Here is a 22,722-nt window from a genome sequence, read left to right as displayed (position 1 = left end):
TAATAAAAAATGTTACTAATTACCTTCACAAAGCTACAGCGAACTTTTAAATAACAGGACCGTTTAACTCACAACACCATCTGGATGCAGGATTACAGCAGAGGTTTGGAACCTAAAGTATGCAACCCTCCAGATCAAGCACCTTTGGATAGGCCACCTCACAACACACATAATTTTTCCTGCTTCCAACTTTTAGTCCAGTCCTTAGATCCAATTCTTTGGGCTACACAAACCAAGAAAGTGGGATCCTCAAATGCACTTGTAGGGCCTGACTCAAAAGATTTTTCCTGAAGCGATGGTCAAGCTGATGTGTCTACAAAAACTACAGAGCTTGCTAGTGGAGTATCTGGGTTACTGGTCAGGGCACACCCCCACCAGGACCACTGCCGCTAGATTCAACAGTTTGGAAGGGCTTTACCAACGATGCCTGGAATAAACCTTAGGATGGCTTAGCCAAAATTAAAAAACACAAATTTTAAAACAAACCAACACAGGCTACCACTAAATTCCAGCACAACATTGATTGTGGTTTTGTCTGCAGAAAGCAACATAGGGCAGGATAGCTGACAACAAACATCAACTCAGACTGGGTTATCCAAAGGTCCCTTTTGGCCTTAGATTCAGTGATACAGATAAAAATGGCGTCTCAGAGCTAATTTTGTTCATTAAGGTACTCCAGTTTGCTAATCAAACAAAGTGAAAAGCAAATTAACGGACTACTAAAATGCCACAGGGTTTAATAGCATTGTCGCTGTGATAATCCCTATGAAAGAGATGTGTGTGTGTGCAAAGCAGATGAAGCGATGACTTTTTATTGGAAGACAGTTTCTCTCTAAAGAGGTCTCCAACAAAGGAGCACTATCATGTCGACTTGTTCTGCTGCACTGCATGTTTTAAAAAATTGTGGAAAAGAAACAGTTGTTGCCAGGCAAGTACTAGAAGAGAAGGGTCTGATACACTATTCCAGAAGTGCACACAGTGCCTGTAGCCACTGATTTTGAGACTTTTGTCCCAATAGCACTCCCCCTCTATTCAAAGCACTTTGCAGGACTGGGGTGAAAGCTGTTTAAAAGGGACACCAACAAAACAAGTAAATGGTACACATGCTTATTGATAGCAATATTTCCATTGGCAGCCATAGCAACTGCTTCTAAAATATAGCTTAAGCTGTGAGGAACATGATACAAAAGGAGGGCACATGAGCATGCGTAGCATATCCTGAGTATGAGTCTGGCAAGCTGGAGGGAGAAGTTGCTTAGTTCTCAGCCTTTCAGCTGGTGCTCTAGAAGAGCAAACTAGAGGAACCAAGAAAGAGCTATCATACCTATTATCACCACACCTTCACAAGTGTCTTCTTTCTTTTCCCCCTTTGCAGAACCTCAAAGAAGAGTAGTCAATCTGAAACCCCTCTGCCAATGGAAGACCCAGACAGCTCACAGTGTTCACTTACACCCTCTCATGCTAGATTTGGTGGATGAGTGAATTGAACTGAAGCCAGTGGGGCCTAGTAAGAGAGCAGGGATAATGGGGTATGTGGCTCCTGCTAAAAGAAGCATCTCCCCAGTCCACAGATCCTTCCACACAGCTGTGCACAAAGCTCTCAAGGCCTGGATGGCACCACTGAGAAGGCCCTACTTTTAATGATACATGATAGAAAACCTAAAAATAGATTACGTGCTGCCTGCAGATTTCAGGATTTCAGGATTATTATTATTTATTGAATTTATATACCGCCCTATACCCAGAGGTCTCAGGGCAGTTCACAGAAAAGATCACAATATATAAAATCAAACAATAACAATAACCCAATAACACTCCCCCAAAAGAGCCACATTTTAAAGGGGTATAGGAGGTCAGTCAGGTCAACCAGACTCCCAGCCTGATATCCCTGCTGTGCTCCATGCCCCTTCCATTTATTTGCACTCCTGTGTAGTTCATGGTTACCTTGGAAGAGAGTTAATGTATCACAATGCTCACTTCACTGTCTTACTTCAGTAAAAAGAATTCTAACAGTGTGTGTTTTAACCAGCATAATGCTGTTTTACTATTAAAAACACACACAATTCATTTACCCAGTGTTAATATCCAGGTGACTTACATTCCTGCAAATTTTGCTTTTCTAATGGTAAGATTATGTTGTTTTAATTCTCTAATTTTCAGGGCTGAGGGGCCTCTGCAAGACCTTAGGATGGCCTGGTTGCCATGCTATTTTCTAAAATGCTGATCACGGTGCCTGGGAAGGAGAGGGGCAGCCCTGGTAAATATTCATGAGACAAAAGGGATCTCTACTGCTATTGGCAGGCAAACTGTCAAGTGGGGGGACCCAACAATTCAGTTCTCTCTTGCTGAATACTGGTTTCCTTCCAAGTTGCAGTAGTCTAGTTTAGCCAGTAGGGAGGGCTGCAGTGTGCAACATTTTTTTTCTTGCCTGAAAAAGCAAGGCAAATCTTCTATCTTCTCAACAATAGGAGAATATTTAAAAAGAAGAGAATGAACATAAACAAGCACAAATCAATTTTTTAACCCTATTGCTGTCCCCTGACAAGCTTCCTGACATTCATAGAGGAGGCAGATGGCAGTAACCAAAACGACATAGGCAAGCAAACAGTGGCCAAGCATATTTCAAAAAGCAAACCTAGCCTTGGAAAGAGGAAATTCCAGCCCAAAGGAAGGAGAGAAGGGGGGTGGGATCTACTATTGTTAAAGAACAGCAAGCATAGACTTTAAGGAAACCAGGAAAAGGGCAACTAAAGTGCTTGTAAATAATGTTTGTTGGGGGGGGTGCAACTGAAGGGAAATGGATAAAATGGATTAAAAGTCTGCATAAAAATTCTGCCCTCTTTCTGTTTGGTGGTCAAAATATAGACTGGATTGCTTTAAAAAAATAAATCTAAACTTAAAAGGCTACAATGAAGGAAATCAAGCCCTAGCCTAGACTGACTGTATCATGTGTTGAGAAGGCTATTATATGGGAATTTACATAGCATAAACAACAATACTTAAAAAGCACACACAGTCTTAACTCTGCAGGGATTAATCTATGACACCCCTTTGTACAGGCACCTAACTCTGTGGGTGAACCCTCCCTCTGGCTTATGTAAATTAGCATTCTCACCAGCAACACGATTCTTCTCACAGCACTTTGTGTGCACCTGTGTACTATTACAATGCTATTTAATATGCACTGGACACTCATTTTAAATCCAGGACACATTTGCAAAGTAGGTTTGCATTTTCCATTCTTGCCTTCTGTCACTTGTCAGTGGACGTGCTCCTTCCACAAGGCGTGTTTTCCCTACATCAGCCCTTATTGCTGAAATGCTGCCTTACTTTTGCCCCTGACAAATTAAGACTCTGGTTTGTGGAAACTCATGCTACAACTTGTTAGTCTTTTAAGCAGCGAGGGGTAACCCGTGGCCCTCCAGATGCCACCTGATTACACTTCCATAATCCCTAACCATGTTGGGTAGGTCTGATGGGTGTTGAAGTCCAACATCTGGAGGGCCACTGGTTCCCCATCCCAAATTTAAAAGGTACCACAGGGATGTGTTGTTTTTGTTGTAACAGACCAGCATAGCTGGTGGGGAGCAGCCTTTCCAAAATAGCTGCAGGTGTGTATTGGGCAATCTTTGAAATGAAGCAGGTGTAGTGTCACTTTATTCATAGGGGGACATAATCATCAAGCAAATCCTGTGAGGTGATGAACTGGTAATGTTATTTGGGGCAATTTGTGAAAAGGTGTGAACATTTAAGCAGTGCAGGTTACAGAGTCTTGGAGGGAGGGGCAAGAGCAAGATGATCGTAGTGCAGCCCATGCCAAGAACATCCATCTCCTCCTCCTTGCCACTGTCCATTTGTTTACCTCTGGGTCTAATTCGCATCATGTTCCAGAGAGAGAAAGTATGCAAAGACTATTACTGCCCCTTTCTCTCTTCTTTTCCTACTCATCCACTCAAAGAAGACGATGAACAGCAACAGAAAGTAACGGTGGCAGCAGGACCAGAAGGCGCCACAGACTGGCAACAGGGCCCCTACTGGGGCACAGGCCCCAAAAGGTGCCCGATGTGCACGCGCGCACACACACACACACACACCAGCCTTGCATTTAATATTCATTATTTTGTGAAGCTACAAATAGGGCAAGTTGGTCGAAAGTTCTTTTTTTAAAAAAAAAAAAACCAAATTCTGTATTACTGCAAGAAAATGGTGGTCAGGCAAGAGGTAAACTCAACTGATCAGAACTAAGACAAGAGTCACCACTTATTTACTACTGCTCCAAATCATTTCACAATTTGGATGTTATGATTTGATTACACTGGTGTGGCTCTAATGGACAGGAAAGTCTCTCTCAGCCAGGTCCTACATGTTCTGAGGAAGGTGGCACACTTTCTGCAATCCTTGTTGGAAGTCCAGCAGAGCAAAACCATAACAGCAAAATCATGGGGGTGTAACCCACATCAAGGAAGATGCCTGTTTATGTATTCCTGGCTCCCTGTGTGCTAAACTTAGCTCTCAAGTGAAGGCGCATTTATTAGAAACTATAACCACAGTTCTTCCTCACGTATCAACATTCAGATTATTTCCTCCTGTTAGGAGCAAGCTGGCATAGCCTGCATTTTACCAGAAGTACATGAAAGTTTCTAGCCCTCATGGTGAAAAAGGAAAGTTTTAATAGAATTTGAGCAGTGTCTGCTTAAAGCTCAGCACCAGCCTGATGGCTTTAGAAATCCCTAGACACTCTCATTGTGCTAATCCATGGCTCAGGTGACATTACATGGAGACAATATATCATGTACACAATTCCCAGAGGTGCCATTTCTTTACCTCTCTGTGGTTCATCATGAGCATAAAATAATGGTGGGGACATGTGCTCATTTAAGTATCCCTTGAGATTTCTTCAAACAGAAAGCAGTTGTACCACCCCCATTCTTTGCTGCAGATGCTTGGCTCCCAGAGATTCACAGAGAGGATGTGCCTCAGTTCAGAAGGCTCTCACAGCCCAAAGGTTCCTTAAAGCTCAGTCCTACAATTCTAGCATTTCATTAAATGACGAGAGCCATAAAACTCAAAAGAAAGCCTTATTTTTTTTACTTCTTACCTAACTCCACATTCTACTGCACATTTAGCATCTTTACTCTGATCCCAGGTAATTCTATGTTCTTTGTGAAGCTGACCAATATCCTCAACCTCCTCTTGAGAAAGGGGGGGGGAGGACCCATGGAATCAGGAGAGGCAAACTAGCTAAAAGCTGAAAATGCATTTTAAACAATTAGACTGAGGGTTTTATTAACACTCAGACCTAGAACCTGTTTTAAATTAATGTCACGGTTCAACTCTGTACGATTTAAGAACAAGCCTCAGTTACAACTCACAATTAGCAAGAAGAAATCTTAAATTGAGGCCTGGTTCTGATGGCACATTATGCTAAACCTTGGCTTAGTTCAGTGCAGTTAACAGGGCAGGGAGAAGCAAAATGGCAATAAGCTCCTCTCCAGGATCAGATACACTCTCACTAAGTAAAAAAAATAGTTTGTTGTATATATCAGGCCAATGACAACCAGGAACGGTCATTCATGTATTTGTGTATTTAGGTTGCTTTTACTCATTCTTTAATTCAATACACTTTTATTAACTGCTGCTCAACTAAAAGCACTGAAGAAATTAATCAATAAAAAGTAGCAATAAATAAATCATCAGCCTCTCCTTCTATCCATGTTACCTCAATCTAGTAGAGATTATAATCTCTTTGGGCAGACACCACCAAACTTTAGTGAAATATGCCCAGTAGCTTGCAGACAAACAGAGGCAGGTCATCACCTTCATGCCTTATGAGCACCGGTCAAAAACATTTAGCTGACTGCAAAATAGGAACAGAATGCATGATTCAGCAGGAAATATATTGTGGTCTTAATGAAGGTCAGTAGTAAACAAAAAACAACCAAGGTTTAAGTAAGAGTTAGAACTCATCTAGAGCAGTGTTTCTCAACTAGGGGCCATATGGCCCCCTAGGGGCTCCCAGGATATTCCAAGGGGATCCACAGGTGAAAATAACATAAATGGGGGGCCACGGCATGAGGCTAGGGGTCCATAGAGGGAAGTGAGAAATGAAGGAGACAGAGAAGTCACTAAGAAAAAAGAAAATAGAGAAGTAGAATGAACAGAGAAGTAACACTGTGTTCCAGTGGATAGATCGCCACATGTCACTTCCACTTCCTTCTCCCTCCTACTTCTACACTCCACTGCTATGCGCACCAAGCTGTCCACATCTCATTTGCCACAGGCAACGTACGTGGCTGCAGCAGTGTTAGTGTGTGGGGTGCTGTTCTATTTACAAACAAAACATTTAAATAGCTACCTTTCTACTGGTAGGACGGGGGGGGGGGACGGACAGGAAGGAAACAAGGTTGGAATAGGGCCACAGTCAGAAAAAGGTTGAGAAACTCTAGTCTAGACTATGTTGTTAAATTCAGGGTACAGCCTTTAAGAGCCTGCTCTATTTCCTTCTCACAGAAGTTATTAAACTTCACATTTTTACACTCACCTGTTAACAGGCTAGCACTGTGTATTTGCATGTTGGCCATACTTCATAGCTAGTGTAGAAATGTAGGCTACTAGCCTCTTTGCAGGTAAGAAACGTTCCTCCCTTTGCAGCTTGCATAGAAAGCAAGTGAGCTAGTGGAAGACAACTAGAGCAATCTGACCCTCCTTACTCACCTGCATGGAATTTGTAGGTTACAAATTGTTCAACACAGAGATGATGTGGGATTTAAGAAGAGCCTGCTGGTCCAGGCCAATGGACAGCATCCTGTTTTCACAATGGCCAACCGGATGTCTATGAGAAGTCGACAAGCAGGACCAGAATGAAACAGCACTTTCCCCTCCTAAGGTTTCCAGCAACTGGTAAAACACTGCCAAGGAAATTCCTTGTTTCCCTGAACAAGGTTAGTAAATATTTGGTCCTCCCTTATCCAGCAGCATAATATGCTCAACAAAGGTGTTTAGCAGAATGAATCCCAGACATTCCCCAAGGACTTCTCTGTCTCACTTTCTCTCTGCCTTACTGGAAACTCTGCTCCTCTTCTCATCTCAGGCTACTGTGCTAACCACATCAGCAGAGCTTTCTTAATAGCGAGAGGGCAGATTGCTGTGTCTAAGCACTTGGTCCCAAAGAAGAAGCTTTCCCAGCTCTATAATATTGTTTATGAAGTGTGGTGACCATAACTGTACACAGTATTCCAGGCGCAGTCAGGAAAGAGGAACAAAGGGAAAATACAAGCCCTAGGACAGGGGGAAAGTTGAAGGAACTCAGTACATTTAGTCTGAAGCATAGAAGAGTGAGTAGGGACACCTTAAGGTAAAGGTACCCCTGACCGTTAGGTCCAGTTGTGACCGACTCTGGGGTTGCAGCACTCATCTCGCTTTATTGGCTGAGGGAGCCGGCATACAGCTTCCGGGTCATGTGGCCAGCATGACTAAGCTGCTTTTGGCGAACCAGGACAGCGCACAGAAACACCGTTTACCTTCCCGCCAGAGCGGTACCTATTTATCTACTTGCACTTTGACGTGCTTTTGAACTGCTAGGTTGGCAGGAGCAGGGACCGAGCAACGGGAGCTCACCCCGTTGCAGGGATTCGAACCGCCGACCTTCTGATCGGCAAGCCCTAGGCTCTGTGGTTTAACCCACAGCGCTACCCGTGTCCCCAGGGACATCTTAGCACCCTTAAAAAACCCAAGGGGTTGTCACATAGATAAGGGCAAAGACTTCTTTTCTGGTCCTCCAGAGGGTAGTACTAGATATAATAAGATTAATATACTGGAAGGCAGATTTCAGTTTGAGCATTAGGCAAAAATCATTGACACTAAAAGCAATTCAGCACTGGAACCAGTTACCTAGCATGGGTTCCCCTCAAGCAGTGTCTGGAAAACCATCTGTAAAAAAGTAAAGGTACCCCTGCCCGTACGGGCCAGTCTTGACAGACTCTAGGGTTGTGCGCCCATCTCACTCAAGAGGCCGGGGGCCAGTGCTGTCCGGAGACACTTCAGGGTCATGTGGCCAGCGTGACATCGCTGCTCTGGCGAGCCAGAACCGCACACGGAAACGGCGTTTACCTTCCCGCTAGTAAGCGGTCCCTATTTATCTACTTGCACCCGGGAGTGCTTTCGAACTGCTAGGTTGGCAGGCGCTGGGACCGAACAACGGGAGCGCACCCCACCGCGGGGATTCGAACCGCCGACCTTTCGATCGGCAAGCCCTAGGCACTGAGGCTTTTACCCACAGCGCCACCCGCGTCCCTAAACCATCTGTAGGGGATGCTTTAGCTCTGGTTTTACTTCATCGAGCAGGGAGTTGGAGTAGATAGCCTACAAGACTCCTTTGAACCCTATGACTGAGTTGCTGGGGTTCAAGCTTTTGTTTCCTAAAATCACATTCTAGTTCCAGGAAGCCCTACTCACTAAACCCAGGTATAGAAGGCAAGCTGCAGTTATTTCCTGGGAGAAAAAGCACTTTGCACTTGCTCAGAAGCATGCATCTTCATTCTTTCTATTCTAAAAGCAAATTTGAGTCTGAATCCTGGCTGGAATTAAGCCCCTCTATAACATCACAATTAATTCTAAAGAGAAAGAGAGAGATCCAAGTTCTGTTACCTCCACTTCAACAGCAAAAGGAACCCCAAGCACTCAGCAGAATATATATTTTAACAACGAGGCATAAATATTGACAATCTGGTGCTTTACCCCTGGCAGCTTAAGTCACATCATAAATCCAAGGCAGGCCAGAGTTTCTGATTTTTGCTTACAACTTATGCAAGAACCCCTCAGCACATCAAGAGAGCAAGGACATTTGAGTAAACAGAACTTAGCCAAAAAATCTAGGCACACTCCATTAATTCAAGAACACTCCTCTTTGGCTTCAAAGAGGACTAATTCACTTGTAACAGCAAAATCTTGCATTCTTGGTTGCTGCTTTAACGATTTGCCACTTATCCTTGTCATAACTACATGGACAAGAATACCAAGAGCAAAACAGTTATAGCAGAAGTAAAGTATTTGGATGTGTATATATAGAAAAGCCAGCAGATACAGCACCTTCACCTCTATAGCAATTCAATTCAGTAGGTGTAGGGCTTGATTAAAAAAAAGATTCCTAGCTTTAAAATCTAGCACAGGAAACCTTATCCTTCTGCCCCACATCCAAATCTCTTCAAGTTCTGTATAAAGCAGGGGCAAACAGACTTCAGGGTTATGGGATCTACAAACTGAGTAGGTCAGGTACAAAATAATGGTGGGGAACAGAGGGGACAGATATGCACAAAAATTAATAGGAGGCTGCCTCAGCCCAGGAATTTATGTTCTGCACCAAAACTGAGCTCCAAGTTATTTTACAGAAAAATTCACTTCACACCTCCCACCCAATTAAATAAGATGTAAGGGGGATAGAATCTCTAGTTGTTGCTCCTGTTAGTTGCAAAGCATGCAGAGATCCAATGCCCAAAGCGGGAGGAAAAATTAAGAGGAGATGGTTAGGCCAAATTTAATATCCACCTGAAAAGTGGGGTGGCACTTTGAGCACTAAGGGGATCCCAATCTACCTTCTGTCACTCGTTGCACTAAAGCACAAGCATAAGTTACCACTGTGTGGCTGTAGCATGGCTTAAAAGGGCAGCTCCACACTTAGTGCAGTACATTTCCCTGCTTTCTGGTCCGGAAACCAATTCTCTCTCTTTCTCCTTATACACACACTTGTATATAGTCAAGGAATGGAAATATCAGTCAAAATTTAAGAACAAGTTGGATGTTGCTCTGTATGATTGAGCTGCTAGGGGAAGCAATTCTCCCCCTCCCCCAAGTAACTTCAATTATGGCAGCAAGACTGTTGTATTGAGTGTGGATCAGACATTATGGACTCCTGTCAGATGACAACCAACATCCCTATCAGGAATGTCAAACACCCTTATTCTTCCTCCCTGCACCATTGTAACAGAGCAACCAGGAGTGTGAACTGAGAAGTTCCTACTACAAGCCTCACTTATGCCACAAACACATCTTACCTAGTCATCTTTACAGTGCAATCCTATACATATCTCTTCAGAAGAAAGCCTTACTGTGTTTAACAGCACCTACTCCTCAGAAAGTTTGTACTGTACTATAGGATTGTAGCCTAAAGGAAAGCTATCTTTCTCCCAGCCTCAGCTCTCTATTTTAATATATACGTATATAATCATGACAATGACCATTGAGATAACCTATGTGAAGCACTTTGAATACATGAGGTATGCTATATAAGAAGAGCCAGAAGTGTTATTTTATATGTCCTGCTATTTCTTAATTGATTAATTCTTCTTCTTTTTTCTTAATAATAATAATAATAATTTATTTATCTCCCGCCCTCCCCAGCCGAAGCAGAGCTCAGAGCGGCTAACAACAGTAAAAGTAACACAGTTTACATAAAATCACAATCAATTAATTGAAATACATTCTAAAATCAATTCAGAATCAAATTAATGGCAACCATTGGGCTAGAGTTCTACCAAAGGAGGGGGTCAGACTGTGACTTGGCCAAAGGCCTGGTGGAACAGCTCTGTCTTGCAGACCCTTCTTCTTCTTCTTCTTCTTCTTCTTCTTCTTCTTCTTCTTCTTCTTCTTCTTCTTTGGAAAGCTAGTAGGGAAAATGATTCTGGACAACTGCTAACCACAGATTTCCAGAAGCACAAGCTAAAGCTTGAGGGAAGTACTGCTGAGATGAAGACTATCAATGAGAAAGGAAATGTGGAAAGCAGACGCCTATGGGGCACAATATTCTTGGAATATACATTACACACAGCTATCTCTATCTAGACACAGAATTCTTTCTTTCACCATTTGGATCCAGGCTAAGTTGTCCAACCTTAGGTCTCATTGAAGCTAATGGAATCAAGTTAGTTGTGACTAACTTTTCATATATATTTCAATAGGGCCTAAGCACACTTAACATTATCAAGAACCATCCTATTACATACATACACACACACCTTAGCCTTGAAAATAGAAAGCAAGCTTAGAAGCCATTCTAACTGCTTTGGTTTGCATTCCCTATTAGATCAGACCTGTCAAAGCAGGCAGCTCAACAATAAATTCAGCATATTAAAATAGATATGTCAAATACAATCCAAATGCATTACACACAAAAATGAACTGATGTGAAGAGCCCTAATACAGCCCTATGACTGCTTAACAAATGAACACAAATAGTGAAAGTTTATTTTTTTAAAAAAATATAGATGTAAACATTTCTTGGAGGAAGAAAAATCTAATTTTTATGCCTTTTATGTGTTCCAATCAGGGGTTTTTTTTAATTCCGAACACAGCTGTCTGCTTTACCGTCTCTCCAATGACGCCAGATGCCCGGTTCATCAAGGAAATGCAGGAAAACAATGATTTGAAAGCAATTAGAAGCACCGAGACTCATATTAAAATGTGATAACACCATCCTAGTGGGAATTCTAGGCACCACTGCATTTCTGACATTTCTGTGTTGCCAGCAATGAGCATGTGTTGGAAGTAGAGCTCTGCCCCCCTCCACTCCATGACAGTAAATGGAGGGGGGTGAGTGGCTATCATGCTGGAATTTTATTTCTTAAGACAATGAAAGGAATTAAGCTAATATGGATTATTTTGCTGACTGTTCTATCTTCTCTATACACCCCTTCTCTACCTTAGTGGGGGTTTTTAAAGCACTGCTGTTCAGATAATTACTATCAACATGTGCAAATGTGTACAAAAATCCATTCTGCATGCTTAGGGGAACCACCACCACATCCATTATGACCCAACCCATGTCACAGGACATACCCTGAATCTGGTCTTTGCAAGAGAGTTAGGCAGGGATCTGTTGGTATTAGGGTTTGTGGTGAACCCATTGTCATAGATGGATCATTTTTTGGCAAGATTTGGATTTGTGGCATCAGGGGTGCAGGACCCATTAAGGTGTTTAGAGACTTTATAAAATCAAAGAAATTATTCAAGGCTCTGACATGATCAGAGCTCCTGTTGAGACCCTGGTGTCACTATGGAACAGAGAGAGACAGAAAGGGAAGGGACCTCCATACAAATATTCCCAGGTGCCCTCTTCAAAGTTATGGAGCCTTGAAATTTCCTTATTATTCCAGGGAGCTACAGGTGATAAAGCAAGAAGGATGATGGCTGAATCACAAGTGGTGTACCATCCTGAGACATATCTCACCGAACACAGGTACAAGCACATTGTTGGGCCTACCATGTGACCATGATGGTGGTGAAGAGGACCTATTTCTCTGCCACCAGTACATCCTCTAGTACCTATCCAGCAGAGCTTTTCCATTTGGCAAAGGGTTTCTACCCAGATGGAGGAGATGATGGTACCATCAGAGGCCTGCTGTGGCAGATTAGTGAAGCACTTTGAGGATAAAATCACTTGAATCCATCCAAAATTAGCACTAGTCCTATATAAGTGTCCAGCACACCATCTGCTCATTTTTTACTGGATCAGTTTCAATTAGTATGACCTGAACATGTGAGAAAGCTATTGGAAGGAATTCAGTCTACCACATGCCTTCTCGACCCTTGCCCATATCTGCTAATAAAAGCTTCCAAAGGGGATTGAGTGGGTGGGTCCAGGGAGTGATAAATGCCTCACTGCAGGAGGATTAATGCTGCTACAATAAATGCTGGTGACCACTGGTATCAGCAGTGGTATACCACTTTCTTAAGAGGACCAGCCTGGACCAGAAAGTGTTAGACAACCTTTGCCCAATCGCCAATATCCCCTTTTTTGCAAGGAAATCAAGAAGGCAGTGATGATGCAACTTCAGGCATACTTGGAGGAAGGAGATTGTCTAGACCCATTCCAATCCAACTAAGACTGAGTTTTGGCAGGAAAAACTGCCTTAGTTGTCTTGATTTGATCTTTGTCAGAAGTGGGATATCGGAGTGCTGATGCTTTGACTTCTAAGTGGCTTTTGATGCCACTGACCATGGCATCCTCCTGGAATGCCTCTATGGATTACGGGCTGCAAACAGACATCTTAAAGTATTTTTGTTCCTATGCATGGGGTGATTTCAGAGAGGAGCAATAGAAGACCTCTCCATGGGAATTCACCTGAAGGGTTCCACAGGGTTTATCCTGTCTTCCATTCTATTTAACATCTATTTGAAGCTGCTGGGAGCTGCCATCAGTGGATTTGGAGCAAAGTGTTATTAATATGTTGGTCACACCCAATATTTCTCTGTACCATCTGAATCAGGAGAGGCAGCACAGATACTGACCCAGTCTGAAGGTGGTGATCGGCTGGATGTGGGCCAATAAATTGAAACTAATTCCAGACAAGATGGAGGAGCTATGGGCAGGGACAGTTTCCATGTCTGGAGTTTCATGGGGTGTCCTGTTCTAGGCAGAGTTGCAGTCCCACTGAAAGAACAGGTTTGTTGCTTGGGCTCCAGGAGCCATATTGAAATCAGGTGGCTTCAGTGCTAAGAGTACCTATTCCCAGCTCTAACTGGTTCACTAGCTACAGTCTTTTTTACATCTCAGAGCTTAAGACAGCTGTCTTCCTTCTTGGTCTTTTGGTCAGACCAGAGAAGCCCTGATCATTAGGGGAGGAATAAAATCAACCCAATACCCTTACACTCATCCTTTGTCTTACTCAAGACTCCTAAACAAACAAACAAACAAACAAACCTCAAGCATTACTCCTCATATATTTCCCATGTGGAAGTGTGGACTTCTGTAAAAGGGTGTATGCATCTTTGTACCATCTCTATATTTCTTTTTGTCATGGCAAAACTGTTGCTCTTTGGGCTACAGACATCTACGTTGCACAAAAATAGCCCTCCTCATGAAAAACTGAAAACATCATTGGCCCATGTTAGCATCAAAGCACTCTGTCCAGGCTACATAATGTGGTTAGCACCCTCTCTTTGGATGCTAGTGAATAATCCAGTAGCAGTTACCCAGATCACCTCACAAAGCTGGTGGACCCTGTTACTATGTGAGCGCAATATCCTTTCCTTCTACAGATTCCTCAAGCAAAGAATTATGCTGAAGCACTCATGACCATCTGAAACTATGCAGGTGGGGCCTGCATCAATCTAAATCCATTTAGTTTCCTCAAATACAGAAGGGTGGTAAATGTGAAAGTTTTGTGTACATGGACACAAAGGACTTATGTGCAACCTCTAAAGTGTTGCAAGAACCCCAGGCTTCTTCTTCTTCTTCTTTAAGCTACTACTCTCATGGCTGAACACTGAAAAAATGATGCTAAAAATGATTAATGAAAAAAAGCAAGTAAAACAAAAAGCCCTTAATCAATTGGTTTTCCTACAGAAATTCAGCAAAATGTTTTCCAGTAATGAACCTGTTTTTCTACAACGGACAATAATTCTGTTTTAAGGACTTTAAAGAATGTAAAGCAACCTGTCCACAGCAATATGAATATACATACAAAAGGTACCATGAGAATGTCAACTTTCAATGAAAGAAAAAGAAAGTGTCCAGATAAATGAAGGCCAGTGGGTGGAAGGAGTCACCTTTGAAGAATGTGTAGTTGTACACTACTCAAGTGACCCTCCACAATATGATGTGCTATGCATTAAACTTAAACATTAAACTTGGGGGAAGGTTGAAGCAAACATTCCTCATGCAAATTTCCTCAAATTAACATTTCTTAAATTCACAATTACAGAATATTTCAGCGTGAAAGGCTCTAGGAAGGAAAAAAAGTTATTTTAAAAGTACTGAATTTGTCGATTTGATACCAGCAATTATTACGGCATGTCATGATTATGATTTTGAAGTACCCCACAAAGTCAAAAGCAACATTTGGACATTTCTGAAATTAAAAACAAACTGAATCTTGACTTTTTAAAATCAAAGTTGCATACAGTTTTGGTTTAGCTTTAGCATGTGTCATTACTGTAGTCTTGGCATATGGTTCACTAGTCTACACTATTGGTACAATCCTCTTTTCTGATCAAAATTTTAAAGCTACACTTACCACCAGGCAGGAATCCCAAATGATACCTGAAAGAGTAACAGACAAAGACATCAGTATTAATTTCCTCTTCTCCATCTGTGAACTAGTCTTTGAAAGGTTATAGATGGCTAGGGACACCACAGAAGCAGCAGGGGACATCAAAACTCATCAATACTCTAAGCAATATCTCTTCTTTCTTGGGCTGCCCTGTTATTTTAGCAGTGTTCAAAAATTAAATGCTTTTTAAATACTATTTTGCATGCATTTACAGAGAACCTCATCTTACTTTCTCTTTCTGCTATTTTATTGTAACAAATCCATGGCTAATATGTAGGGTGGACCCAGGAGCACCCACTTCAGAGAAGTTAAAATCCCCAGAGTTCCATCTTTTTTAAAAAAAACAACAATAGGGTAGACTCATGGCTACCCCCACCTTAATAAGTCATATATAACCTCCAGATTTCCAGCCTTCATAAAAAGCAAGATGTGCAGCCACTAGTCTAAATTGTTTTGCAAGAAACTAGGCTGTTCCTACTTTTAGTAATTTTAGCTAATGAATGAAGTCCTAGCAATGACTGGCCTTCAGGAAAGAAGATAGACAATTAGAGAAACAGAAGACTAATATGAAAGACTCATTGTCTTGAACCTTTTTTAGTTCATAACCATTTTAAAAATTACTCTGTTAATGGCAATGCATATCATCATTATTAAACCCATATTGCAGGAGTTGGAGCTGTGACTGTGGCTTATGTAACTTATGCCAGCCATTCAAAGCAGCCCAATATTATTATACCCATTATGCTGATGGCAGTTAGACCTCTGTATGACAATCCTGTTGTTGTCCTCTGCTGTTATACTGGTTTGTGTTGTCCTAGTATGTTGGTGTTTTTAATGCAAATTTTGTTTTTAGGGAAGTGCAATGAGTGAGGGCTGTGAAGTTGACTGCAGCAGTAATGCAATTAAGATCTGAAAGAGGTGAAGGGAGTCAGGGAAAGAATTGAAGAATTTTACTGGTGTGTTGAAAGACACTGCTTGGATGTTAGGCCCAACTGTAGATGGAGAGCAGATCTATCCACTGAGAAACAATGGAGTAGTCCTGGAATACAAGTTTCTCATGCTAGGCTTACCTAGGACTCACCATTGTTCAGTCACCGGAATGGCTAGAAATGGTAGCTGTGTTCTCTGATGCTGGTTATTTGAAGAATTTACTTTGGCCCATTCACACCCCAGAAAAATTCCTGCAGATACCCTTGGGGGGACCAAAACCTCCTCAGCCAAACTGAGAAACATGTTTTTTCCTGTATAGGTTTTCAAACATAATTTATTTCCAGATTCTGGCATCTCTCTGTGCATGTGTTCTTACAAAGTGAAAATTTTCCTGGTGACTGTAAGAACTATTATTATTTGTAATTATAGCCCACACTTTACCAAATTGTTCCAGTGTGGGTAACAAAAATGCCACAATTAAAACAAGTACAATTTACAATAAAACCATGAAATAAAACCACAAAACAATCAATGACAAAAATAGCATCCCAGAACAGCAGTGCACATAAAGCAGCAACAGGAAAAATATCCTCTTAACCAAATAACTGGGTAAAAAGGTGCATCTGACCAATTGTTGAAAAGTGTACTGTGATGGTACAAGATGCACCAATCAGAGAAGAGAGATTATTTATTGTTGTTATTATATACTAAATTTCAATACCACCGTTCAGTAACGTATGCAAAAATGCATATACTAGGGTCAAGTGTGCACACAAGTGCATATATTAGTGAAAATAATACACGAATTTGCATTATATTAGAGGGAAACAGGATTTAAAAAATGTGTGCATGTGCAATAGGCAAAACTGCATACAAATGTGTGTATTCGTGGGGGATTTTTAAAATGTGCATGTGAAAATGTGAAGAACTGAAAGTAAGATTGGAAAAAATGAGAAACTGAAAGAAACCGAAACTGACAGATTCAGCCATTCCTTTTTAATATTAACTGCTTAATAAACCTTGTAAAACAGCAAGGCTTGAGCCTGGTGTGGCCTGACATAACAGTGAACATCCCATCACCACCAGCTCTATCATTTCAAAGCAGACATTCCTTCCTTGCAATCTCTAACAAACCTCTTGCTGACTCGCCAAGTAGGTCAATTCTAATTTTTCCATTTGCTCAGATGGCTTCTCCTTTTTCCCAGAGAGCAGATTCTTTCATCTCCTGTACAATGAGCAATTCCGAGTCACAAATACTTCTTGTTTAGTGAATTCATGTCCTCTCTCCTTGAGAGGGGCACCTAATCTCTCCTGAACATGTCTTCTTCATAACATTTATTGCACTAGGTGCCAAAAATGATTTTATGTCACTTTCAATTTCAGTTTGACCAAAAAGATAGGTGTTTCTGTCCCTAACCTCTGTCATTTTTAATACAGTACAGTGGAGGGTTTTTCCGAAGTAAATCAGAGTTCTGGGACACATTTTAGAGTCATAAGACATCCCCTACATAGGGTACACTAACTGCCCAACTTAGCAAGTTACAACAGAAATCAAGCAATTTTCTCCACATTACTTACACATTAAAAAATAAAATAAAAGTCTGTATGACAATTACCAAAGGTTTCCCACCCACTTTAAAATTAATTTCCTGATTTTGCTCTTCCCTTGTCATTTCATTTCCATCAACACTGCTGAAGTAACAATACAGACACATATGGAAAGTTTTCCACGAACTATGGGACAAACTAGACATGAAGTTATTTGGCCTTGGCAGGGGGGTGCAAGGAGGTAGGTTGGAAGAGATATGGACCATGGTGTGGGAGGCCTTCACCCTTTGCCCCTGTGACACTTTCAATTATAAATCCCCCATCCCCTGCTATTCACAATGGGAGGAAAGCTTACTAAATCAAAACAAAGTACTTTGCAGAACAAGCCAGAAATTTTGCAAGCTAGATCAAACAAACCTTGCAAAACCTGAACAGTTTGCTCAAAGTAGAGCTCATTTGGAGGTTTTGTGTTTCTTAACAAACTAAAGTACTGGATAACCTGGGATAATACTCACCACAGATCTAAGATTTTACTTCTAGCAAGGTGAGCAACAGGTGCCTAGTTTTACATTTACAGAGTAGAATAATAATGACTTTAAATGTTTACAGTCAAGCCTTCAAAGCCTGACAACATGAATTAAGTTATAAAACACATTAACTGCTTTTTTTATTTGAAACATCAAAAGTTGTGAAGCATCTTAAAATGCTTTTGCTGTCATCACTCATTTAAAATTATGTTCTTAATTCAAGTATTATGATATCTAACTTGGTTTTCATGGCTTAACTTTCTTCATATGTTTTGACATGGTTGGTGCTACCTGTTATGCTAGTCAGATGGTGGTCTTAGGGTTTTTGCCCCCACCATTAATATAAGAAATGCATTCATTCAGGTACATATTACTTTGCAGGGGCAGAGGCAAATTGTACCCTGTAACCCCCCCCCCCAAGTGTCCCAAGGCCACTTATTTTAAAAGAAATAGCATGTGTGTAACTCACACAGTACTGATCAGCTGATCAGGACAGAGATTTGGGGGGGGGGGGTTGTACAGGGCTGCCCAGAACATTTGGGGGAATGGGGTATAAAACCGAATGGCACCTCCACACTAAACCATTAGTCACAGTTCTTCAGGAAATTCTCCTGAGCACACCATGAATGCAAGCTACATTTCATTCATTTCAATGACAGTGGGTTTTGTCCCACCACAGATAAGATCTGTCTGACTAATCTTACCTTCCATAGCATTCAAGGTTTGCCCCTGTGAAGTAGCAAATTACCATAGTGTCATGGTAAGACTGTGCTGTGCACTTTGTTTCAAAAAACAAAAATAACTTCCACTTTACATCAAGCAAGCAGTGCATCACTGCTGTGAACAACTAAGCGACAGAGGGAGACACCATAATCTCCCATTCAAGGTGGGGGTCAAAGAAAGCTGGCAGGTAGAGCGTTTAGCAAAGGCTGCCACCCTCTAAAACGGTTTAGAATAAACGAGCCGTGAGACAAATCTATAAAGTCAGGGTATAATTATACTCCCTTGCACTTCTAGCCAATTGAGAACACTAAAACCACCACAGCGGATATTTAAGTTAGAGCTTGACAAATCTGGGTTTAACCTGTTGGCTATTTTAATGTCCACCCAAGGAAAAATAACTGATGCTGAACAGGACTTCAAGCAGGCAAGAGGGAAGAAGAGGCAGGCGAACAGAAACCTCAGAACACCCTTTAACGTAAATCCATTCCAGGTCCAAAGTCGGAGGGAGAAAGTTAAGGACTGGTTTTGACTATACCACCTTCAGCATTTTTAGTTGGGTACATACCATAAATTTAAATAACATATAAAGCACATTACTCCTCCCCCCCCCACAGAATTCTGGGAACTGTAGTTTGTTAACGGTGCTGGAAATTGCAGTTCTGTGCAGGTAAACTACAGCTCCCAGGATTCTTTGCAGAAGTCATGTGCTTTAAATGTATGTGTGAAAGCAGCCACAGCGATATTGCTTGAAATTAAATAACTAATCTGCAAGGAAACAGATGGAAACATAACATTGAAGATAGAAAGTGTTGTGTATTGAGTCAAAGGATTTTATATCTGTATTATTATTGTCTATATTTGCATTAGGGTTAAGTAACTGCCTTTTGGTTTCAGGGGGTACAGCTACTATTGGTTCATTTAAACTGCTGTATTTGGATCCTCTGTCTTATTGGTTTCCTCCAAAAGGCAGGACTGTGATTGCCTGATATTGTTCCCTCCAAAATGTATCCTTTCTAGCTAGTCCCCTGTCCCTATAAATGTAGCTTTCCCCTCCTCAGTCTTCAGTCTTGTTTGCTGTAATAAAGAAGTGTTACTAGAGAACTGTCTCCAGCAGATTATGTCAAGAGAGCTGAAATCACAAACCCCACGTCACAACAACTGGCGACGAGGATGGGATCCGGAATGCTGAGGAGCGGTTAAACGCAGCCCTGCCTCAGAGTCCGGATTGCAGCTAAGAACAAGACTCACTGGCCAGCTGAGAAGACGACCCTGCCACAGGACAATGGAGAGTCCAAGGGTATTGGAGCCCTTCCAGCCATCAGAGCCCCACACGTGGGAAGACTACGTCGAACGCTTCGAGTTCTTCGCAGTGGCTCAAGGGATCACCGATGCCAGCAAAAGAAGGGCCACATTCCTGAGCTACTGTGGGCCTGAGACCTTCAAGCTGGCCAAGGCATTGCTTGCTCCAGCGAAGCTAAGTGAGACATCTCTCAAAGATATTCTTGCCTGCCTAACAAGCCATTTGGCGCCTACTGAGACCAAGATGGCCCGGCGGATGGAGTTTCATGAGAGGCAGCAGCGTGCTGGGGAGTCTGTATCTGCATTTCTAGCTGAACTGCGGAAGCTCGCTCAGCACTGCGACTTCCAAAATCTGGAAGAGACTCTCCTGGATCGGTTTATCGGTGGTCTGAGCAGCAAGAAAGCCAGAAGACGCATCGTGGCTAAAGAAGAGGTTACCCTTGCTTCAGCCTTGAAGGAGGCCACCGCCACGGAGAATTATGAAAGAGAGGAGCTTGATGCCAGTCGCAAGGCCCCTAAGCCACAGATAGAAGTTGCGCATGCCATGGACGAGCTAGAGGCTACTCCGAGCCAGAGCCCAGTCCGTGGGGTCGAGTCAGTGCGTCAGGCCTGCACAGTGCACAAAGATCACCGAGGCAGGTGTCCAGGTTGTGGCGGAAACCATGAGCGGAAGAGTTGTCGTTTCCGGGATGCTATGTGCCGGACGTGCGGGAAGACAGGTCACATCGCCAGGGTCTGTAGATCGGCGGCGTTGGGAGCGACAGGAACACCTAGACTGGAGCATCGCAGACCGCCCACAGCAACCCATTTTCTAAAGGACTGCCACTATGTAACGGAGATCAACGGGAGGGTCGTGCAGTTCCCAGCGCAAGGCAAGGCACACGTCAAGGTGAAGATTGAGGGTCAGCAGTGCGACATGGAGGTGGACTCCGGATCTGGATTCACTATCGTGTCGGACCAGACCGCGAGGACATTCTTCCCCAGGGGTAAGTTGCCCCCTCTGGAGCCCTTCCCGGCAACCTTGCAGTCATACTCAGCGGGCCGCATCCATGTTATGGGAATGTGTGCCGTGAGAGTTCAGTTCCGGGACAAACAGGCTGTACTCAAACTGGTGATTGCGAAGGGCAGTCGCCCCAGTCTCCTGGGCACTGACTGGTTCCCCGCCCTGGGACTGAGTATATCAGGGCTTAATTCAATCCAAACCTGCCCTGAGATGAGCGAGGCATTATGCAAAGAGTTTGCTGGTCTCTTTAATGGAAAACTGGGTTGTTATAAAGGGCCCCCAGTTGACTTCGAGTTGGACCCTGGGGTGGCCCCAATCCGACTCAAACCAAGGCGAGTGCCATTTGCACTGCAACCCAAGATCGAAGCAGAGCTGGATAAATTGGTCAAGCAGGGAGTTCTCTCACCCGTGGACTCTGCTAAGTGGGAGACTCCAATCGTCACGCCCCTTAAAGCAAATGGGGAAGTCAGGATCTGTGCAGATTACAAATGTACTATCAATAAGGCACTCAGGGGAAACTCATACCCCATTCCAGTCGTATCACATCTGTTGGCTAAACTGGCTGGGGGCAAGGTGTTTGCCAAAATTGACCTGGCACAAGCCTACCAACAGCTGCCAGTAACCCCACAATCAGCGGAAGCACAGACTATTGTCACACATAAAGGGGCGTTCAGAGTTAACAGATTACAATTTGGAGTTTGTGTGGCCCCAGGGATTTTTCAAGGGCTCATGGAACGCCTGTTAAGAGGTCTGCCGGGGGTCTTGCCATTTTTTGATGACGTTTTGATTGCTGGAAAAGACCCACAGGAACTGGTTGCGCGTGTCCGTGCAGTGTTGCTCAAGTTCAAGGAGGTGGGGTTGCAACTGAAAAAGGAAAAATGCAGTTTTGGGGTGCCAGCTGTGGATTTCTTGGGGTTTAAAATTGATGCATCAGGCATCCACCCCACAGATGCTAAGATTAAGGCCATCATCGAGGCACCACGACCACAGAACAAGACGGAGTTGCAGTCATTCCTGGGACTTATTAACTTTTATCATTCGTTCTTACCCCATAAAGCTTCGGTAGCTGAACCATTACATAGACTGTTGCAGAAAAAGAATGTGTGGCGATGGGGGCAGGGGCAGCAGAAGGCTTTTGACTCCTTGCGAAGAATGCTGAGTAGCGGGAGCGTCCTTGCTCATTATGATGAGTCAAAGCCGCTGGTCCTGGCATGTGATGCCTCTCAATACGGCCTGGGGGCGGTGCTGAGTCATAGGGAACTGGATGGGTCGGAAAAGCCCATCTCTTTCTATTCCCGTACGTTGTCGCCCACGGAGCGCAACTATGCTCAAATTGACAAAGAGGCGCTTGCAATTGTGGCAGGAATCAAAAAGTTCCATGATTATGTGTACGGTCGCCATTTCTCCATTGAAACGGACCACAAACCACTGTTAGGGTTGTTCAACCCGAACAAACAAACGCCACAAATTCTCTCCCCCAGAATGTTGCGTTGGTCTATATTCCTGAACGGGTTCCAGTACACCTTGACCCATGTGCCGGGGAAACGGTTGTGCCACGCTGATGCGCTGAGTCGATTGCCCCTTCCTGGCGGGAGCAATGAGGATCCCGCTCCAGCGGAGCACATAATGATGCTGGAAACACTTCCGG

At 43.0% G+C, this 22,722-nt stretch overlaps 1 protein-coding gene across 8 annotated transcripts in view; it reads right to left on the bottom strand.

The window, feature by feature from the left end:
* The window catches only part of SKAP1 (src kinase associated phosphoprotein 1), a 308,856-nt gene that overhangs the window by 251,502 nt on the left and 34,632 nt on the right, over window positions 1–22,722 (bottom strand). For all 8 annotated transcript variants that reach the window (XM_083408759.1, XM_083408757.1, XM_083408762.1 and 5 more), the window contains one exon: window positions 15,009–15,034. In XM_083408759.1, coding sequence (XP_083264885.1) covers window positions 15,009–15,034 — 26 coding nt within the window. The remainder of the gene's footprint in view (window positions 1–15,008; window positions 15,035–22,722) is intronic.

This window comes from Podarcis tiliguerta, assembly GCF_965153285.1.
Source record: "Podarcis tiliguerta genome assembly, chromosome: 13".
Taxonomy (NCBI): domain Eukaryota; kingdom Metazoa; phylum Chordata; class Lepidosauria; order Squamata; family Lacertidae; genus Podarcis; species Podarcis tiliguerta.
This window is presented reverse-complemented; position numbering and strand designations above follow the sequence as displayed.